General features: G+C 43.7%; 1 protein-coding gene across 1 annotated transcript in view; it reads left to right on the top strand.

The window, feature by feature from the left end:
- The window catches only part of LOC140354390 (contactin-associated protein-like 4), a 281,713-nt gene that overhangs the window by 115,501 nt on the left and 144,353 nt on the right, over positions 1-21,859 (top strand). Inside the window, exons 4-5 of the mRNA XM_072439389.1 lie at positions 7,810-7,957; positions 9,959-10,162. Of these exons, the coding sequence (XP_072295490.1) occupies positions 7,810-7,957; positions 9,959-10,162 (352 nt within the window). The remainder of the gene's footprint in view (positions 1-7,809; positions 7,958-9,958; positions 10,163-21,859) is intronic.

Here is a 21,859-nt window from a genome sequence, read left to right as displayed (position 1 = left end):
GAACATACTGACACGTAACATCTCAACGCGGAACATACTGACACGTAACATCCCGACACGTAACATCTCGACACGTAACATACTGACACGTAACATCTCGACACGTAACATACTGACACGTAACATCTCGACACGTAACATACTGACACGTAACATCTCGACACGTAACATCCCGACACGTAACATACTGACACGTAACATCTCGACACGTAACATACTGACACGTAACATCTCGACACGTAACATACTGACACGTAACATCCCGACACGTAACATCCTGACACGTAACATCTCGACACGTAACATACTGACACGTAACATCCCGACACGTAACATCTCGACACGTAACATACTGACACGTAACATCTCGACGCGGAACATACTGACACGTAACATCTCGACGCGGAACATACTGACACGTAACATCTCGACGCGGAACATACTGACACGTAACATCCCGACACGTAACATCTCGACACGTAACATACTGACACGTAACATCTCGACACGTAACATACTGACACGTAACATCTCGACACGTAACATACTGACACGTAACATCTCGACACGTAACATCCCGACACGTAACATACTGACACGTAACATCTCGACACGTAACATACTGACACGTAACATCTCGACACGTAACATACTGACACGTAACATCCCGACACGTAACATCTCGACACGTAACATACTGACACGTAACATCTTGACGCGGAACATACTGACACGTAACATCTCGACGCGGAACATACTGAAACGTAACATCCCGACACGTAACATCTCGACGCGGAACATCTCGAAGCGGAACATCCCGATACGTAACATACTGACACGTAACATACTGACACGTAACATACTGACACGTAACATCCCGACACGTAACATCTCGACACGTAACATACTGACACGTAACATCTCGACACGTAACATCCCGACACGTAACATACTGACACGTAACATACTGACACGTAACATCTCGACGCGGAACATACTGACACGTAACATCTCGACACGTAACATCCCGACACGTAACATACTGACACGTAACATCTCGACACGTAACATCCCGACACGTAACATACTGACACGTAACATCTCGACACGTAACATACTGACACGTAACATCTCGACACGTAACATACTGACACGTAACATCCCGACACGTAACATCTCGACACGTAACATACTGACACGTAACATCTCGTCGCGGAACATACTGACACGTAACATCCCGACACGTAACATCTCGACGCGGAACATCTCGACACGTAACATCCCGACACGTAACATCTCGACGCGGAACATACTGACACGTAACATCTCGACACGTAACATCCTGACACGTAACATCTCGACACGTAACATACTGACACGTAACATCCCGACACGTAACATCTCGACACGTAACATACTGACACGTAACATCTCGACGCGGAACATACTGACACGTAACATCTCGACGCGGAACATACTGACACGTAACATCCCGACACGTAACATCTCGACACGTAACATACTGACACGTAACATCTCGACGCGGAACATACTGACACGTAACATCTCGACGCGGAACATACTGACACGTAACATCTCGACGCGGAACATACTGACACGTAACATCCCGACACGTAACATCTCGACGCGGAACATCTCGACACGTAACATCCCGACACGTAACATCTCGACGCGGAACATACTGACACGTAACATCCCGACACGTAACATCTCGACACGTAACATACTGACACGTAACATCTCGACACGTAACATCCCGACACGTAACATTTCGACACGTAACATACTGACACGTAACATCTCGACGCGGAACATACTGACACGTAACATCTCGACGCGGAACATACTGACACGTAACATCCCGACACGTAACATCTCGACGCGGAACATCTCGAAGCGGAACATCCCGATACGTAACATACTGACACGTAACATCTCGACGCGGAACATCCCGACACGTAACATACTGACACGTAACATCTCGACGCGTAACATCCCGACACGGAACATCTCGACGCGGAACATCTCGACGCGGAACATCTCGATGCGGAACATCTCGATGCGGAACATCTCGACGCGGAACATCTCGATGCGGAACATCTCGACGCGGAACATCCCGACACGTAACATACTGACACGTAACATCTCGACGCGTAACATCCCGACACGGAACATCTCGATGCGGAACATCTCAACGCGGAACATCTCGATGCGGAACATCTCGACGCGGAACATCTTGACGCGTAATATCCCAACGCGTAACAACTCTGTGTACTGGATTCTCAGAGAAGCCAGTACACAAAGTTGACCGCCATATTTGCAGTGAGGGTAACTTGTTTATCGAGGCACGGCGTTCACGTCAAGACCTAAAGTATAATGTTTACAGTGCATTACACGTCTAATATTATCCAATTCCAAAGCCAGTAGTTTCCTGTTTACTCGAGCTTTACTTTGATTTGCTTTTTCTTTAGCTTTAGCTTCTGCTTCAGCTTTAACCATGTCTCACAGCGCCTCAAACTTGCTAAGATGCTGAGAATATCCCTTATGATTAAAGAAAGCGATTTATTGATTGATTGATTGATTGATTAATTCAGGTACAATTTAAAACATTTGTTATGTTTTGGGTGGTGTCACATTAACACAGGGCCAGTCAAAACATGGCTATAGTGCTAAAAAAAAAAAAAGTAATATGAAAGGTCAGAGTTACATTTTCCAGGCTTAAAATGTAAAAGATTCAACTTTTAAACACAATGAAAGTCTCTCCAAATATATCCATGAAGAGAGATACTCATTCAGACGCACCCGAGTTTACAGACAGAGACAGATGGAGAAAATTGAAGAAAATTGGAGAAAACAGAGGCAATAGCTCGTAGCAGATGTGCTAGCGAGGCTTTCCAGGTCATTTTGGGCAAACTACAGACCGGGTTTTGCTGCTGCTACAGTGCATTTGGAGCACGTGAAACACACTGATGTCCTGAGCCATGACCCTCTGCGGCCCACATCTATCAAAGCTGCACAGAAACGACTGCTTGTGCCGTTTAACCCGGCCAATGCGCACCACTACAGGTTTAGTGTTTGCAAAAAGCTCAGAGTCTGGTGCAAAAGGGTCGCACGAAGCTTGTCAAATCAAAACTGCAAAGCCTTACCGGGCAAGAGTCCTTTTGAACAATCAGCCTTTTCTTATTAGTTATAAAGAACATTTCTATGTTCAGCATGTTCACCTCCAGGTTTAAGGCTTGGCTGAAAATAACTAGAGGTGGACGGTATTGACAAAAATAAACATCAATAAATATGGGAGACAAAAGAACAAGAAGAAAGAGAGAGTGTTTTCATTTGTATCCCAATAATGTGTTAAAACATGTCTTTAAACATTTTAGTTAAGTTTTAACTATCAAATTCACTATCAGAAAAAATTGAAATGTCTGTAAAATGAACCACAAAAGTGCAAAAATATCACCTTATTCCCTCATTTAAGTTTACAACATAACAACATTCACGATGTGATCAAAATTTTAGCGAGTTCCTAGAAATACTCCCTAAATAGACCCTTCTTTTAGAGCGCCCGTACGTTTTTATCCAAAACGTTCGGGCATATCCAAGGTGGAGGGCCTCGGACTAGCAAAAGGTAAATGTAGCAGAAGTTCGATCGGGCCACCACACTTAAATTCAGCTTTGAACCTTTATATCAGGGTAGAAAAAGCTTCAGCTGTAGTCATCTGGACTCAGTTAGAAACAAAAAATATCAGGGCTTGATCACACACAAGAATGTAAAAATGCCTTATTGTTAGTTTAGGGCAGTTCAGCAGAAAGTCAGAGGGACAACAAACATTCGCCTGAGGGACACTTTTGACTCCAGAGTCGTAGTTTGGACATTCTTGACTTATTCAAAACAAACTTGTCTTTTAATTGTGGCGTTTAACGTTTAGCACAGTTTCTTCCTCCAAATCACCTGCGTTTACAGAAAAGAGCGCTATCGACCTTTTGTCATTTAGGCGTTTCATTGGTCAGTGATTGTCAACCAAAATTTGTATTATTATTTAAATGATAATGATTTACATGGACAACAGCAAAGAGGAAATGGAGTTAGCTGAAGATTTGAAAGTGAAGCGTGTAATCGTGTATTATTTTTACATAAATAATACACGATTTTCCTTGTTCTTTTCCACATTAAAAGTGGTATTTTTGAACTACGGCTGTGCACTTGTAGTATTTTTAGTGCAGTTTGAGTCAGAGTCAGTCAGATCATAAAAATACTAATACTACTACTTTTTTAGCTTTTGCCACGCCCTCCCTCGCCCCATAATCCCACCCCCTCTCTCCGCGCAGCTCGTGTTTTGCTGGACTGTACGAGCACACGTCTGACTTGCGCCTTTCGTCAGCCTCCTCAGCAGGAAACTGAGCCGCTTGTTGGGGCTTAACGCTCCGCTGCTCCGTCCCACTCGGCTCTTCAAAGCCCCGCGCTCTGATCCCCATGATACAGCACTGGGGGGGGGGGCACTGCGACTGTGGAGGAGAGCGCTGCGACTGTGAGCTTTTTGCAAACACTAAACCTGTTGTGGTGCGCATTGGCCGGGTTAAACGGCACAAGCAGTCGTTTCTGTGCATGTTTAGTCCTGACTCTGGCACCAGCAGGAGGCCGGTCCATGTTTAGTCCTGACTCTGGCACCAGCAGGAGGCCGGTCCATGTTTAGTCCTGACTCTGGCACCAGCAGGAGGCCGGTCCATGTTTAGTCCTGACTCTGGCACCAGCAGGAGGCCGGTCCATGTTTAGTCCTGACTCTGGCACCAGCGGGAGGCCGGTCCATGTTTAGTCCTGACTCTGGCACCAGCGGGAGGCCGGTCCATGTTTAGTCCTGACTCTGGCACCAGCAGGAGGCCGGTCCATGTTTAGTCCTGACTCTGGCACCAGCAGGAGGCCGGCCCATGTTTAGTCCTGACTCTGGCACCAGCAGGAGGCCGGTCCATGTTTAGTCCTGACTCTGGCACCAGCAGGAGGCCGGTCCCTGAGGTCCTCAGAGTCCGAGATGGTTAATATGGCACTAACATGTCCGAGATGTACTTTGGTGCTAGGCCATAGAGAGACAGTAGACGGTAAAAAGCTGCTGATGTTATTGATTTGACGTGGCTGTTAAAGTTCAAGTCTGAGTCCATTATTACCCCCAGATTTCGAACTTGGTTTGAAGGTTTTAGAGCGAGACTCTGGAGGTGACTCTAACACTTTCTCTTTGTTTCTGTGGGACAAAGATGACATAAATGTGAACTAAAGGAGTTTACAATATTACTTTTTCAAACTAGCTTAAAAAGTCATATTGTAGTTTCTGTCACCAAAGGACGCAAAGAAATGCCCTGATGCAACACTTTTCTTCTGGGACTCAATCTGACCAGTGAGGTGTGGGTCTGACCAGTGAGGTGTGGGTCTGACCAGTGAGTGTGGGTCTGACCAGTGAGTGTGGGTCTGACCAGTGAGGTGTGGGTCTGACCAGTGAGTGTGGGTCTGACCAGTGAGTGTGGGTCTGACCACTGAGCTGTGTCCTGGTAAAGAAGACACAAGCAGCAGATCATGATAAATGTAAGATAAAAAGCTTCTCCCTCTGCTTTTCTCTGCTTTTCCCTCCTTCCTTTCCGCGCCCTGTGGGGAGACTTATAGGACGCTTATAGAGATGCCGTTCTGCCGTCGCCGAGGCCACTTACGAAGAAGTGGGAGTTCTGATTTTGTGGGTAATTTCACAGCCATTTCACTTTTGTCTGATGAAACGGCAGTGGTAAAACTTTCTGACGCCGTTACTCTCTCGACTGTGAACCCGAAAGTGCAACTGTGCGTTTGCATAAGTGTGTTATCTCTCCTTGTTTAGAGACTTCCTTCAGCTGTATTCACTCCTCGTCTACGTTTTGAAATATCCAATTCAAACCACATTTTTTCTCACTGAAACACATCCTAATCCAGTCCATGAACATTTTGCCTTCTTGTTACAAATGATTTCTTGTGTCCTTAGGAGTTAGTATCTTTAACATCAATTGCACACTTTATTTGTAATTATTCTCTATCTAGAAGCCTTCAGTCACTATATTTCAACCTCTATTTGCTTCAGAATGTTCTGATGACTGATCATTTTACATCTCGACCTGTTTGGAGGAGAAGGAATTCAAAAACAATCACCCGCAGTCACTTTTTTCTTGTATTATTACAATATAACATGGCTAAAAACTCCTAAAAGGTATAAGACAAAGTAAATAACCTGCCTTTCTCCTGAAGTAAATCCACGGTAATGATATTCGTCTGTCTATAAACTACTCGTAAACCCGTCCGTGTCCTTCTGCCCTCTCGTTGGAAGTGATTTCTCGTGTCCTTAGATGTAGGCGTTGGTATCCAACAGCGGTTTTGCTAATGCGCTGATTCTCTCGCTGTTTGATCTCCACTGGCGGCTGATTGTGGAAGCAGAAAACCATTAGTCGTCGGCGCCGGAGACAGAATAGGTCTGAGCTATTGATTAGGAGACACGGGGTGAGGAGACACATTACCATCGCTGACAATCAATCCCCCCCGCACACCCCCCCGGGCAGGTTCTAAGTTTGAAAATGCAAAATAGTCTCGTTGTAGAGATGTTTAGAGCGAGTTTTTGTGCGTACAGGTTTAAAAGGCTGGTTGGTACGCAAACACGGATGTGGAGAAGGTGAAAAGTGATGTCAAGGGAGCTGAAAGTCTGCAGAGAATTTACTGTATGTTCACTATTTAGAGGTCTTGGTTGCCCGGGTAATGAGTGTGTTTTAGACCTGCATTTATGGGTGTCCCGAGTGCTTTTTGAGAGCTTATTATGCAGAATTTAAGTTTTTTGTTCCCTCAAAAACGTACCTGGAGTTGTGTTTCACTTCATTCACACTTTGTCCTCTTCCTCTAAGCCTCAACAATACTCTGTTTCAAATTTCACAGATTTGTGTCATCAAATATAGAGATTCAGAAGTCTCCAGTGCTTGTTTTAAAGTCCGTAAATAATTGCCTTTAGCATGTCGGGGAAAGCTAGCTTTTGTTTATTTCTCTGTGGTGATTCCCTCTGCTGCCAGTAGATGGTTTTAATGCAAATCATTATGAGGGAACGCCTGACTGACATAAAGTAATCAGAATCAGAAAAAGGTTCATTGTCCGTGAATAAAAATAAGATTCACAAACTAGGAACAACAAATATAATAGCAAAATATAAACTAATAATAATACTAATTATGATGATGATAATAATAATAATAATAATAATAATAATGGCATGAATTAAAACAAATATATATGTACACACAATTTATTGTATCATATTTTCATTTTTTGAGAAAATGTTAAGTGCGCCTTATAGTGTGGAAAATATGGTAAGATAAAACAGAAGTAAATTCCATTAGACACAGTTTATTTGAAGGAAAACTGCAGTTTATTTGATGCATTTGTGGTGACACTTCCTTTTGATAATCGTGGCACCAGGCATCTAAAGTGTAGTGACTTTGAGAAGATACCAGAAGGTCAGAAGGTCTCGGGTTTGACTCCCAACACCTCACAGAACATTGTGTGTGCAGTGTGCATGTTCTTCCTGTGTCTCGGTGGGTTTACTCCTGGTACTAAACATGCAAATAAGGTTAATACTTTTTCCAAGTCCTGACCATGCAGAAGGTCTGGAGAAAGGTCAGTAGACGTCTGCGCTCACACCGTGCTCCTGACCTTCAGCCCTGTGAGAAACGTGGACAATGCTGAAAACAGATTTACTCTATAATTACTTTTAATGAATCGTTCTTCTGTCCGTCCCTCGTTAGGCCCTCCCCGGAAACACCAACGCAGACTCAGTGGTGCAGTACAAGCTGGAGCAGCCCGTGATCGCACGCTTCCTCCGCCTCGTTCCTCTGGACTGGAACCCAGCGGGACGCATCGGACTCCGGCTCGAGGTCTACGGCTGCCCCTACGGTAAGGCTCTGTCTGCCCCCTACGGTAAGGCTCTGTCTGCCCCCTACGGTAAGGCTCTGTCTGCACCCTACGGTAAGGCTCTGTCTGCCCCCTACGGTAAGGCTCTGTCTGCCCCCTACGGTAAGGCTCTGTCTGCCCCCTACGGTAAGGCTCTGTCTGCCCCCTACGGTAAGGCTCCGTCTGCCCCCTACGGTAAGGCTCCGTCTGCCCCCTACGGTAAGGCTCCGTCTGCCCCTACGGTAAGGCTCCGTCTGCCCCTACGGTAAGGCTCCGTCTGCCCCTACAGTAAGGCTCCGTCTGCCCCCTACGGTAAGGCTGCGGCTGCCCCTACGGTGAGGCTTCTGCCGCCATTGGATTGTCCGTTTAATTGGACCGACGCAATGTTTACACATGCAGCTTCACGACCTTAGCAACTGCAAACGCACAACCTGTGATCGGTGTTTGGCACAGTTTTATTTTTGGTTAAAACGTGATACTCCAGATCGTTTTAGAAAGATAATCAGAATCAGAATAAGGTTTATTGCCATTGTCAATGAACACAATTCACAAACATAGGAACTTGTCCTGGTGATTCGATGCAACATGAACAACAGAACAATGAACAATGAATAGCTTCTAGATATATAAAAAATAAGTAAGTAAAGTTAAAATAAAGTAAAAAATAGGCATGATATGTACATAAATTAAAATATGTAGTGCAATAAGAAGTGAACAGTGCAGTGAGTGCAAAGTGCTTAGGCAGTGTTCATGAGTCTAAAGGCAGAGGGAAAGAAACAGTTCTTGTGGCAGGAGGTTCTGGTCCGGATGGACCGTAGCCTCCTGCCTGAGGGGAGTGGCCTCCTGCCTGAGGGGAGTGGCCTCCTGTCTGAGGGGAGTGGCCTCCTGCCTGAGGGGAGTGGCCTCCTGTCTGGGGGAGTGGCTCAAATAGTCTGTGTCCAGGGTGAGAAGGGTCACCGACCGGTCTGTATGTGGGCCAAACCGAAGGGATCCCACCTGCTCGTCCCAGAGCCCTGGGACGTACAGGTCCTGCAGAGATGGAAGTCTTCAGCCAATCACATTCTCAGCAGAGGGCGCTGTAGTCTCTGTTTGTCCCTGGCTGTGGCTCCAGTGTACCACACTGTGAAAGATAAGAAGTATATATCATAGTTGCTTACTTTAGGGATGAGGGAAATCATGTTTGTCTGTGTTTACATTTTGCTTGGATAATTGACATTACAAGAGAACAATTAAAGAATAAATAGATATATTACAAATAAAGAACCATTAAAGAACAAATAAAGAACAGTGAGAAGAACAGAGGCCAAAATTGTGAGATAAACCGAAACAATTAATTGATTATAAATTATGTCAACTTCTCGTCTCGTACTCGCGTGCCGACACGTGGTCCGTTTGTGTCGAAAAAACGTGGCTTACGAGTAACAAAATGAAAATGAAAAGATAATACAGAGGAATGAGAAATGGCTCTGTGCACATGCTTTAAAATATGCATGCTGTTTATAGTTTCACTTTGCCCCAGGTCCCCCTTGACAAAGAGGTCTCGATTTCAATGGGTTAGATAAAGGTTAATAAACATAAATAAAAAATAACTGTATGGTCTGTATTCCATTCTTAACTGACTCCCCAAGCAATAATAAGACCGAACACTTTGTCTTAAGGAAATTATGTTACTTCAATAATTGCCGGCATTCAAAGTGCAACTCTTATTATTTATTATTTGGCATTAATCCTGTACTATTGAGTACTAGTGCAATACTGTGACTGCATTTAAATTCTTGTTCATGTTTTATGGAATCAACCTCCCAATGACCCAAACCACACCACACAAATAATGCATCTGTGTGTTTTGCTCCGTAACGTGCCTCGCTCACATACAGACCGTATACAGCCCTGACCCGGGCCCCGGCGCCAGCGTCAGATCATCCATTCCCTTTGAGCCGCGCCCGCACCCGCTCCCGCTCACTACCGCGTAACTAACCCTTTGAACGTCCCGTTGTCGCGCAGTGTCTGATGTGGCTCACTTTGACGGACGGAGCGCACTGGCGTACAAGCTGACCACCAGGCCCAGCGCCGCGACCCCGGCAAACATCGCCCTCAAGTTCAAGTCCCTCGAGAACTCGGGGACGCTGCTCCACGCCGAAGGCCGCGGCGACCACAGTCTCACGCTGGTGCTGGACAAAGGCCGGCTGCTGCTCTACCACCAACAAGGTACGGAGGAGGCCCGGTGTCAAATGGGTTGGCGATTAGCGCAGGTCAAACAGCGTCTTCTAGCGATGGAAATGTGGCTTGTAAGTGTCTGAAACGTTCCCTGCGTTAGGTAATATTGCCGCGCAGGTCTGTGTTTAGTTTGTTAAAGGTCTTTTCCAGCTAAAAGTCAGTGTAAAGTTGTGAAAACGCCGGTCAAAAGCACCAACATCTACGCAGACTTTTTTATCTGGTACAATTTGTCCAGAATAAATGTCTCTTATTGCCTTTTATTTAAACTTTCACTAGCGAAGACCACACCCCCTGCTATGATGCAAAGTGTTTATTGACATACGAGAAACATGAACAACACGAGCCGAGAAATGGATGCAGTAACATCAAAAGAGGGTCGGAGGGAGGGGCACGAAGTCACGGACGCTGATGTGTGTGACCCGGATGCCTAAAAAGTGCAGCCGCAGGAAGGGGCGTGAAAGGGGCGTGGTCCTGCTCCCGAACTTAAGATAACAAACTTATCTCCATTTAAGTGGTGTTACACTTGTATGTAAGTTGTTGTTTTTCTGGAGTGATTCAAACTTTACGATAACGCTTTGATTTTCAACCTTGCACGCTAATGTATTGTTTGGTGTGCCTCAATGAAATCTTCAATTATTTGACATTTTGGAGTGTCCTGAGTAGACGTTTGCATAGCTTTTTGAAATAATAATAGTTTAAGGGGCGGTGTGGTCTTTTCATCCACGAGAAAGCGCGCTGCAACTCGAAACAGTTTGTTAGTTGGTCTTGTTGTCCGGACTCGACTGGGGAAAAGGTTGTGGACGGTTGTTTGAGTGCATTTGCAACATTCAAACCGGTGCAAATTGCTTTGTCTAATCAGAGCTGTTCAATCAAGTTTGTTTAGTCTCAAGTCCCTGTCTCGAGGCGTGAATGTGCAATCAAAAAGCGAGCGCGCCAGAAGGAGACGGGAAGCTAACGAAGACTTTGTTCTCCGGGATCCAAAAATCAGAACCGAAGCGATCCTTTTGTCGGTCGTGGAGAAGGACAAAACTTTGAGGCGCTGAAAAGGCTGACGTGTGGGCGTACGTGTTGTTAGGATTTATTTATTTATTTATTTGAGGCTGATAGAGGCAAATTCGTTATTTACGAATTTTTGATTAGCTCAGCCATTATGTAGTGGCAGCCATTGTTGTTGAACTACGGCTGCTAATAACACGTTTTTTTAGTAGTCGACAGTCAAAAGATGATTTCTATTGTACACTTTGAGACTTTTTAAATACATTTTGAACCAAATAAAGGTTGAAATGTGGTGAATGACAGCTTCTAGAGTGAGAATATTGAGTCTATTTTTGATTAAATTCAGAAATATTTATTATTTTTTGACATGTTAATTTCATAACTCTTTCTAATGAAATCTCTTTCCGTGTGTGTTTTAGTGTCTGTAGAGTCTAGTATTATCAAAATACAACAACTGTTTTACAGTCGATTATTCGTCACAATTTGTGGATTCATTGTCGCGGTCCAATATTTGACATAATATTATAGACTTTTTTTTACATTATTTATAATGCATTGTGTTGATTTTTTATATTTTTGTTTCTTTTCACTTATATTTCTGTTAATTTTAAACATTTTCAAATATTAAAGTAGATAAGAAATTAACTCATTAAGACATTTTCTGTTCATTTTCAAATCAAGTCCAAATGTAATATTTTTCCCATTTTGTGTTTACATTTTGAGTGAAATTTGTGTCATTTATTTTGTTTTCGTGAGGGCCTTTTCCAGCGCCACCAGGAGGACGTTCCAGAGTCCAAAGTTCTTAACACTATTCAAAGTATATACACGTCACGTTGGATATATTTAAGTCTATAGTGATTTACCATGATTTTTTATAGTATATTTTAATTTACTGCTGTTTTTTACTTTACGTTGCAACAATAGAATCCCTTTTTTGGGACAAATAATGGTTCTTTTCTCCTAATTAACTGCAAAAATGCTGAAATATCCCTTTATACCGCCGTTTGGACGATTACAAAGCACGTTTTTGGTTAATTTTTATTTTTAATCAGCTCTTTTTGCCGTTTTAAAAATAAATAAATACATATTGTACCACATTTTGCTGATATCCAAAGCCTCTCTTGTATTTCGATTGAGGTGAGAGTGATCCAACCTGCTCTCTGGAGAAATCAGACTACAAACGGCCCGCTGGCCTATTCAGAGTTCACTGCAGGCTTATACAGGCTTCATGGAGGACATAAAAACACATGGAGAAATACGGCGGCTATCGCAACGGCGCGGCGCATAAATGGATATTGTATTTTCTCCTGACACGACACGAACGTTCTCTCTTTCTCTCATTTACAAAGAAATGGGCCGAGGTGCCGCCCCCAACGACTAATACATGGAAATAGAATGTGTTTTTGTTCGTCGACTGTGAATGTGTCGCTCTGGAGCTTTGGACCAGGTACAAAATGTCTTCTTTTTTGCTTATCTAAATGTGAACAAACAGGTTTATGTGAAGGAGGGATGTCAAGGTTATTCAGGTTAATCGATAATCGGGAAATAATATTTGTGACATTTTCAGAGGCCAAATGTAAAAAATGCTGTTCAATATAGAGCCCAAAAATAGAATGTAAATAACTTTTTTGTTTCTGTTTTTGTCATGTTTCACTCTATTTAGTTGTTCAGAAAGTTACATTTTGTAAAGTCGATCACAAACTTGAGTAACAGAAACATGTCGGACCAGGAGAACGAAAGAACATTTTATATTTCTGAAGATGAAGTCGAGATTCCAAAGCTTTTCCTACACTTGACGCTATAATATGTTATCATCAATCACACACTCGCTATTGACCTTATTCTTTGTAATGGCATTTCACATGATGACATTGTGCTTTTTGCTACTGTAAAAGAACAACTTTTAGTCTAAATAAACTGAAACACAGGCTGCAAAGTGGTGAAAAGCAAAAGTACTGTACTTAAGTGGAATTTAACGTTCATTAAAGAGCAAGTATCTGTACTTTCTACTCCATCTTTTTTCCTGAAGTTTTGAGATTGCCTGAAATCTTGACTTTATTCCCCCGAAAACAATATTCATAAATGTGATAAAAAATGTCTTCAAACGCATTCACTGAGGTTTAATTATCAGACAAATGTACAATGCTTGTAAAATGATGGCAAAGGTGCAGAAATATGACCTCATTTGAAAGTTTACAACATCATAATTTCAAAAAAATAATAATAATAATTCAGCTCTTTTTTAATTTATTGATTACTATGAACGATATACTCGATATTGCAATTTTGCTTATCATCAAAACAGTCTGATTTGATCTGTAATCTGTCAATTTCATAATGATTCCTTTCTGTAAAGCACTGAATCGCTTTATGTACGCATGTTGCCCACCTCTTGTTCTAAAACACACAATAAAGTTTAGTAAATTAGTTATTTATTTCTATTGCCTGTCGTCCCGTGTTCCCTGTCGTACGCTTATCCCAGTTTTACAAGAATTACAAATTATATTGCCTGCGTGAGCTTTAAAACCCTGCGTCTTGCACCGCCGCGAGCGCCCACTTAGCGCTCATGGGCCGGTTGCTGGTCGAACGTCTCGCTAAACAGGCCCGGCGTGTACGGTGTAATTACTCACTCGCGCCAGGACCAAAGCCGGAGTGCTCCTCCTCATCCCGCTCGCCCCATCTGCCGCCCCTCGTCTCGCTGGCAAGAGGCGCGCTTCGTGAAATACCGCTCGGCCAATTTGCCGCCTGCTGCCGCTGATTAGGCCAGCCGCTCCGTTTGCACACGCACACCGCTCAAACACGACGCGCTGCCAGAGCTCATCAGCGGCGCGGCGGCGATAGCGTTAGCATTAGCGTCACTGGCACTTGTGCAGTGCGGCAGTTCCCCGATGATGACCTTGGCACGTGACTGTGATTGAGCATCGGTGGGTCAGATAAAGGGTGATGTAAACTGTCGCCGCGTCCTTGGGCGAATTAACGCGCTTAAAGTGTGTTAGACGGCGCGTTTCGGAGTGTAAACGTAAACGGAAGTCGTACCAGTTATTTTTTTTTTTTTTCATGTTACTTTCTGGTTGGAGAGGGACAGAAAGTAAGTGGAAGTAGGAGTGTAACGATATCATAGTTTAGTGTTACGAAAAACATCTCGATTTAACGATTATTCACGATTATTTCACGAGACTGTGACCAAACTACAGTGAAATAGTTCGTTGTCTGTGCGTCATATTGCTGAAGGTGTTAGCGTTAGCATACATACACCTATTCACCATGTTCTCTCATCTGTCATTATGTTAAATTGCATTTCAAGATGAAATGTCTGTTCTTGGTCTTGGATTTTATCAAACAAATTTCGCCCAAAAATGTGACTCATACTCCAGTGCGACTTATATATGTTTTTTTCTTCTTTTATGCATTTTTTTGGCTGGTGCGACTTATAATCCGGAAAATACAGAAAAAAACTTTCAGATGTTGATATGAGAAAAACACATTGTCGCAGCTGAAGGACATTCGAGCTGCGAGGAGAGATGCTCGTCAATTTGCTTTCTCCTATTGTGTCCAATTAAGTAAACACGGATGTCCAGAGGGCTCGCACTTATGTTCCACTGCGAGATGAGGACGGAACACACCATTTGGCAGATGTTCATAGCCTCGCTCGCTGTATTCGTCGGCTCGCTCATTCTCCCGGCATATGGCATCCTTCTCATCACTGATCCATCTGCCAGAGACACCTAAACCGCAGCCACATCCCTCAGGACGCGCTCGCTCGGCATTCATCCGTCCACGCAGCTTTTTCCCCTTCACGTTTCCCGGAAAAAGAAGCGTTCCTCTCAGTCGCGGCGCTTCATTTAAATTGCACACATGTTCGCAGATATAGTACCATCGTACGCATACTGTGCAGAGCTTAGTTTGTTTCTTGTGAAGCTCTTCTCGCTCCATTCTGCCCTCACCCGTGATACTTGAGCTCTTCCACTTGGCGCAAGAATTTCTCTCATCTCTTTGGCCTCAGGTTTCGCAGGGCTCAAATCGTCCCGGTGCATGTCGCAGGTAGCGGTTTGATGAATCCGTCAGGACATCGTCTGTAAACGGCAGAGATCCTGTGGTTGTATCCTTCACCACACGACCTATATTATGTTTCACCGGTAGTGTGAAAGCGATGTGGTCGTGAATGGTCGGCGGTGGTCAGAGGGGCTGATGGCCTCGCTTCTGTCAGTCATTATTATTGAATCTGAGGTTTGACCATTGGTTGGATTCTCTTCTCCGGTCCCCGTGAGTAGCGTAGTAGTAGTTGGAACCTTTCTCAAACAGAGGGACCATTGTCCCCTGGTCGGCCAGTCCAGAGACACTGTTCACACTGTCCAAGACCGCCGGGCGACGTTGCAGAGACGTGTCAGCCAAGACCAAGACCAGCCAAGTCCTGCTACATCTGGAAACTTTACTGGATTAACAAAAAATTTTGGAGGGTCAATATTTATCGTGGGCAATCTTCTTTGTACTCGTGGAGGACCTTTTGTTATTTTTCTGCACTGATGGTGTTTCTGAAGATTTGAGAACAATATTGCACATTTGTTGGGGGATGATCCTGCTTTAAGATTGTGTCAATGGCATCAAATTAGTTTTATTATTGTTCATCGTTCATCGTCTGCAGTTTCTTCAGCAATTCATCGCACTTCGAAATACGTTCTCGTGCCAGGCCTGACCTCGGCGACTCCAGCTGAAAAGATCTCGATCTCGTTTTATCATTTTAAAACAACGTTGGACATCTTGCGTTTCCTGGAATTATGTTTGTGTCTTGGAAATACCTCAAGCCGCCCAATGAGGGGTGTCAATCGAGCAGCGGAGACACAAACTTGATTCCGTCACACACTTGATTCCGTTCGTGTCGCCGACGCACGTTTGTACGTTCCAATTAGCCGCTAACCGCGCACCATCCATTTCACCCCGCTTGTCATTGCGCATTGTTGTCACTTCTGCTCGCATCTCTTCTCTAACACAAGCTGTCCAAAACCCGTCTCGTGAGTATTGGCGAAAGCCGGAGCGCCGATTCCCGGAGGACTTGTCGTCTTGTCTGCTCCGTGTCGTGAATCGCGGGTGTCATTTGGGAGAGCTGTCAGTCTTGGGCGACGCCGGGCTGCCAGTGCGCACCCAAAATAAACCTCGTAATGGGATATAGATCGGGAGGGAAACGGCGGGGGGAAAACAAACACATCACAGCTGCCTTCGCCGGCTCCTCTGCCTTTTTTTGATTTCACTTATAAATATTGATGGGGGAAATCAGAATCGTAGCGTCGTTTGCTCCGTTGTCACGCGCTGTCATATTGTTATTGCCGGGAAATCGTTTTTAAGGGTTGACAATTGAGATGTGATCCTGTCGGAGCGGGGATCGTGACAGGTGGAAGTGAATGTTTAGACCCAGGCAGAATGGTTTGTTCTGATGTCACTGGGCGCCACAGAGCCAAAGTAGAAGACTAACGGATGTTGCAGCTCAAATGTACAGTCTGTTTATTAATGGCTGTACGGTCTAACGTGCATTTATGATTTAATTACTGGAGCCGAGTGCACCAGCTTGTTGAACCGCTGGTCTGAACCCTGCGTCCGACTTGAATTGAATCTGGAAGTTACGACCGCCTAATTCTTGCAACCAGCGAACCATCTGGACATTGCCCCGTTTGTGCGACACCCAGATGTAACTTTTACGTCCTGTGTGGAGCGGGCGAAAGTCGAGGGACAAACATCGACAATACATAGCCTAATTGACAACTAAATAAGTCTTAACAAACTAGACTGAACTAAAAGTGTAAAGTTCCTCCGTTATTTGTTGACGTTCCGCTCACAGCAGCTCAACTCAACATATAACGTGTATTGCGGCTTTATTGTGACAAGGTCTGACAAACGACATGTCATTCAACGCTGCACAGTGACAATTGTACCGTAAATAGATTTAGATTTGTTTGCACGTTGAGTTTGGTATCGAGCTTGTGCAGCTCCTCCTAATAGATTGATACCACAACTCCTTTGGACAATTTACACTGTTTAACGAGTTTATGAGGCAACGAGCGCAGAGCCCGTGTTTATTGTGAGCGAGCAAGTCAAGGCGGGGCGCAGGTCAAGGCCGGGCGCAGGTCAAGACTGGGCGCAGCTCTGAGCGTGACGTATGTCCAGCCGGCGCTCGCGGCTCCAGAATCTAAAGAAACCGACCATTGGAAAAAGTACAACAGTACAACATTTGAAACCTTTGGCTACCACTGGATTCAGAGGCCAGCGTGCGTATGTGATAGTTATACGTGGTGATATTTGTTATTTTCACACGTTATTTACATCCACAAGAGGGCGCTCCAGGCTCTAAGCGACGCAGAAGAAGAATCTGCGCTTCCTCTACCTCCGGAGTTTGTGGAGTTGTTTAGAAGTGACACAGAGGAAGAAGAATTCAATGGATTTAGTGATTTGGGGTAAAACTGATGCTTTGGTAAACTTGTCAGCATGTTCTTTATGCTATAGTTATCTGAATAACTGTTCATATGTTACGTTAACATACCAGACAAATGAAAAAGTTCAGCAGTTACAACATTTGAAACCTTTGGCTACCACAGGATTCAGAGACGCTGATAGTGTGCGCCGCTTACCATGTGCATAGCTTTGTGTCGCCAGTAGATTTGATCTGACCTCACGTGTTTTCAATGCTCAACATAAAAAAAAGGGGCAGAGATGCTTCCCTCAAAACATCCGTACGCTTGTTTGCATTTCTTGCAAAGCGATTTCAAGTCCGCATCAAGTTTGATCTTCTCACCGCAAGTTGCACAGTCTGGTTCAGTCTGTTCTCGGAAACCGTACGCGAGTGTTGCGTTTTGAGCGAGTGACAGATGATTGTATTCGCCTCGTATTTCAAGCGAGGGGAAAATAGACAGTGAAGCGCACAAATCGTGATAGAATCGTATAATTGTGGTGCTGCCCGGTGGTCGAGCGGTTAAGACGCTGCACACGTACGCGTCGTGAGTTCGATCTCCCGACCCCGACAATTTACCGCATGTCCTCCTTTCTCTCTCATCCCCTTTTCACTCTGTATTTTCCTGTCAATAAAGCCTACAGGCAAAAAAAATCTTAAAATCGGGATCTAACGCCAAGAAAATCGCGATGTTAACGTTTTGCCTTATCTAGGGCTGTAGTCGACGAATTAACTTTATGGGTTGATTAAAGACACAATAAAAGCTCTCAAATCTCTGACCGTGTAGCTGCACCCGAAGTGCACCGACGAGACCGCGAGACCACAAGAGCGAACGCAATTACCGATATTTACAGCGAATGTTACTTCTAAACGGCGTATCTATCGGTAAAACGGCAGATTAAACTCACAATTCATTCCCGAATCTCAAGATAACTCGCTGCATAAACGTCTCCAGCTCTAGCCAAAGCTGCTGCCCATAGTTTAAGGTATATTTTCTAGTACTAAAAGGGCATACGTGTTTGGTTGCCATGCTTTTTTGGGGACAATACCTTGACTTACATTAATATTGTGTAAACTTTGATCTGAATTTACCGCATCCTTATGTCAAACCAGGTTGTTGATCTAATATTGAAGGATTTACTTGATGATTTGTTCACACTTTCAAAGCTTTAATACAGATTTAAAACAGGCTATTATGATGTTTTTTATTACCTATAGCGAAAATGACATCATCGGCCGAACCTTAATTTGCTGTGTGACATTTTTATCTCGCGCAGGTCCCTCGTTGGCAGCCGGGGGCCCTGGACTTAGAGCCCAGCACGGCGCTCGGAGCTGGGGAGACGCTCTGATAAAGCTGTGCTGATGTGGTGGTATTATCCGCCCGCACTCTCAGGGGCTTGTTACACTTATCGGGGCCCATTTGGCAGCAGGATCCTGTCAGTCCCAGGCTCTCGTTTAACGGTGATGCATGTCGCTCCGGGAGCCAAAACAAGCGGAAAAGCGCCGGCTAAACATGACTAACGATGGGGGGGGGGGGGGGGGGGGGGGGGGGGGGGGGGTGTAGCTCGGAGCCGCGCTTACATACAACGGAAAACGGAAAACACGGGGAAAGTCTCCATCAGAATCAGAGAGGGGGTTATTGCTATTGTCCGGGAACAGAATTCACAAACTAGGGACTTGTTTTGGCGTTAAGGTGCGGCATACAGTAGTGAATAATAATAGTAATATCGAAAATATATCAAAACAGGCGTGTATATAATGTAGAATTAACAAATAAAATAAAATTGACTTCTTTGCGCAATGCTTTAGAGATTGTGACGTTTCGCCTGCCGTCCGTAAATCATTTTTTATCTGGTACAGCCAACAAAACTCAAACATCCAACTGATATTTAATTGTATTATTATTATTTTTACATTATACATATAAATAAGCTCAATTCTTTATGGAAATGTGCCTCTGCTTTAACGTTTTAGCGCTTAAAATAATGTATATATATTGATTCATTATTTTATATCTATGAAGCCTTCCCTCATCAGGACTTGCGATGGAACTCCATCTACAGGCAGCAGAGGGAATTACCATGGGGTAGTAAACAAAAGCTAGCTTGTCCCGACATTCTAATGTGTTGCAATGAGCGTGGTTTGAGGCAGAAATGCTCAGAACGAGTTTGTCGATGATTTCTGGACTTAAAACGGTTGCGTAATACATGTGACCACTTTTTATAGTAGATTGATAACAACCTGTAACAACCGCTTTGGAAAGGTGGATGAAAGAAAAGCCCTAACAACACTTGTGAACTCTTGTTCTGTCACTTATGTCTTTAGCTCCTTTTTTGGGGGGGTTATTTTTTTAATTTATTAAACTTTTATTTTTATACTTTATCATTATTTGTATTAATATTCTTCATTTTCATATTTATGTATTATTTTTTGTTATTATTATTTTGTTGTCTACCTCTTCTATGTGATTATGTTTTTAAATGTGTTTATTTTCTCTCTTTTACAGCTCCTTGCTGTGGGGGTGGGGGGTCGGGGTACTTTTTAATCAGGATTCATTAAAACAAGCATGAATGAAGCTAAATACAAGTCCAGGGGTGTTTTTTGACGAGGAATCAACGCTATAACTTGGTAGAAAGAAGTATAATGCAGTTGATGATTTGTACTTTTATTTATGTTGCCTAATTCTTCCAACGCTCTGTTCTTCCTTGTGCCACGTTTAGTTGGTTATCCAGGAAGTGTTCCTCCGTGTTTTTAAAGTCCACACGCCTTCACTGGACGCGCAGATCATCTCAGAGTTCTAATTGTCTTCATTTAGATTACAAGCTAGCGACGGCGACGATTAGCCTAATTTCCCCGTAACTATAAGCCTCAGTGTTTTACCTTTCTCTTTGTATGCTCGGAACACAACTGGAGATGAATAACTTTTACTTGCACGTACATGATCTCTATTATTTATGATGTAAAGCGCATTCATCTGAACTGCTCTGTTGGGGCGGGGCCTCCTCCAAACGCATCAAGGACACGCTTTGCTCTGCTTCCATTTCAAGTCAAACATCGTCAGAAACAAGGACTCGGACACTCTTTTGACATTATTTATTCATGCTACTACTATTTATCTAAAAGGCTTCGTGTAGACGGAGGCCGGCAGAAAACGGCAAAAGCGGCACAAATATTAGCAGAGAATAGCGTCTCTTTGTCCTGACTGGCACTTTCTTCTGATCTGTTCCGCGGGGAAAGAGGACCAATTTAGAATCACTCAAGCAAAAACAGGTTTGATGCACTGTAACACTTCTTTGTTTAAGACCATATCATTTAACGCTATGTTTGTCGACTCCTAAAATAGCGAGAGAGAAGAAATACACGGGGGGTAAAATGTAACTACTATTTTTACGACTGCCGCAGACTGAACCAATGCAAACCAGTATGAATCCATCACGTTTCCTCCTCTATATAAGGGCTCAATCTGATCTTTTTTAAAAACTTGGTTGTGCATGGCTCCGTTTGATAAAGTTAGGAGCGTAAAGTTCCAGATGTGTGCGAAACTATTGGCATATTACAGTCCCGACTCAAACCAAGGACACAAGGCTCACTGTGTCGCTCTCAGACTTACATACTGTATTTTCCTTTTTCATAGTTTTGCGACTTATACTCCAGAGTGACTTATATGTGATATTATTCGTTATTTTCACTCTGAAAACCACAAGAGGGCGCTCTAGGCTCTAAGCGACGCAGAGGAAGAATCTGCACTTCCTCTACCTCTGGAGTTTGTGGAGTTGTTTAGAAGTGACACAGAGGAAGAAGAATTCAGTGGATTTTGTGATTTGGGGTAAAACTGATGCTTTTGTAAACTTGTTAGCATGTTCTTTATGCTATAGTTATCTGAATAACTGTTAATATGTTACGTTAACATACCAGACACTTACCACAGTTCTGTCTGTGCGTCATGTAGCTGAAGGTGTTAGCGTTAGCATACGTGCACCTATTCACCATGTTCTCTCATCTGTTATTATTTTAAACTGCATTTCAAGAGGACATGTCTGTTCTTGGTCTTGGATTTTATCAAATAAATGTCCCCCAAAAATGCGACTTATACTCCAGTGCGACTTATATATGATTTTTTTTTTTTTCATTTTTTGGCTGGTGCGACTTATACTCCAGAAAATACGGTACAGTACTTTATAAACCTGCAGATAAACTACTTCTCTGTTGTGTTCACGTCGCTCCTTGTGCGTGAGACACTGCTAGACTGATCACAG

The sequence above is a fragment of the Eucyclogobius newberryi genome, unplaced genomic scaffold, assembly GCF_026437365.1.
Source record: "Eucyclogobius newberryi isolate DKJ021-1_F unplaced genomic scaffold, fEucNew1.0.hap1 SCAF_9, whole genome shotgun sequence".
In the NCBI taxonomy this organism is placed as follows: Eukaryota; Metazoa; Chordata; class Actinopteri; order Gobiiformes; family Gobiidae; genus Eucyclogobius; species Eucyclogobius newberryi.
The sequence above is the reverse complement of the archived record's forward strand: the minus strand, read 5'-3'. Positions and strand labels throughout refer to the sequence as shown.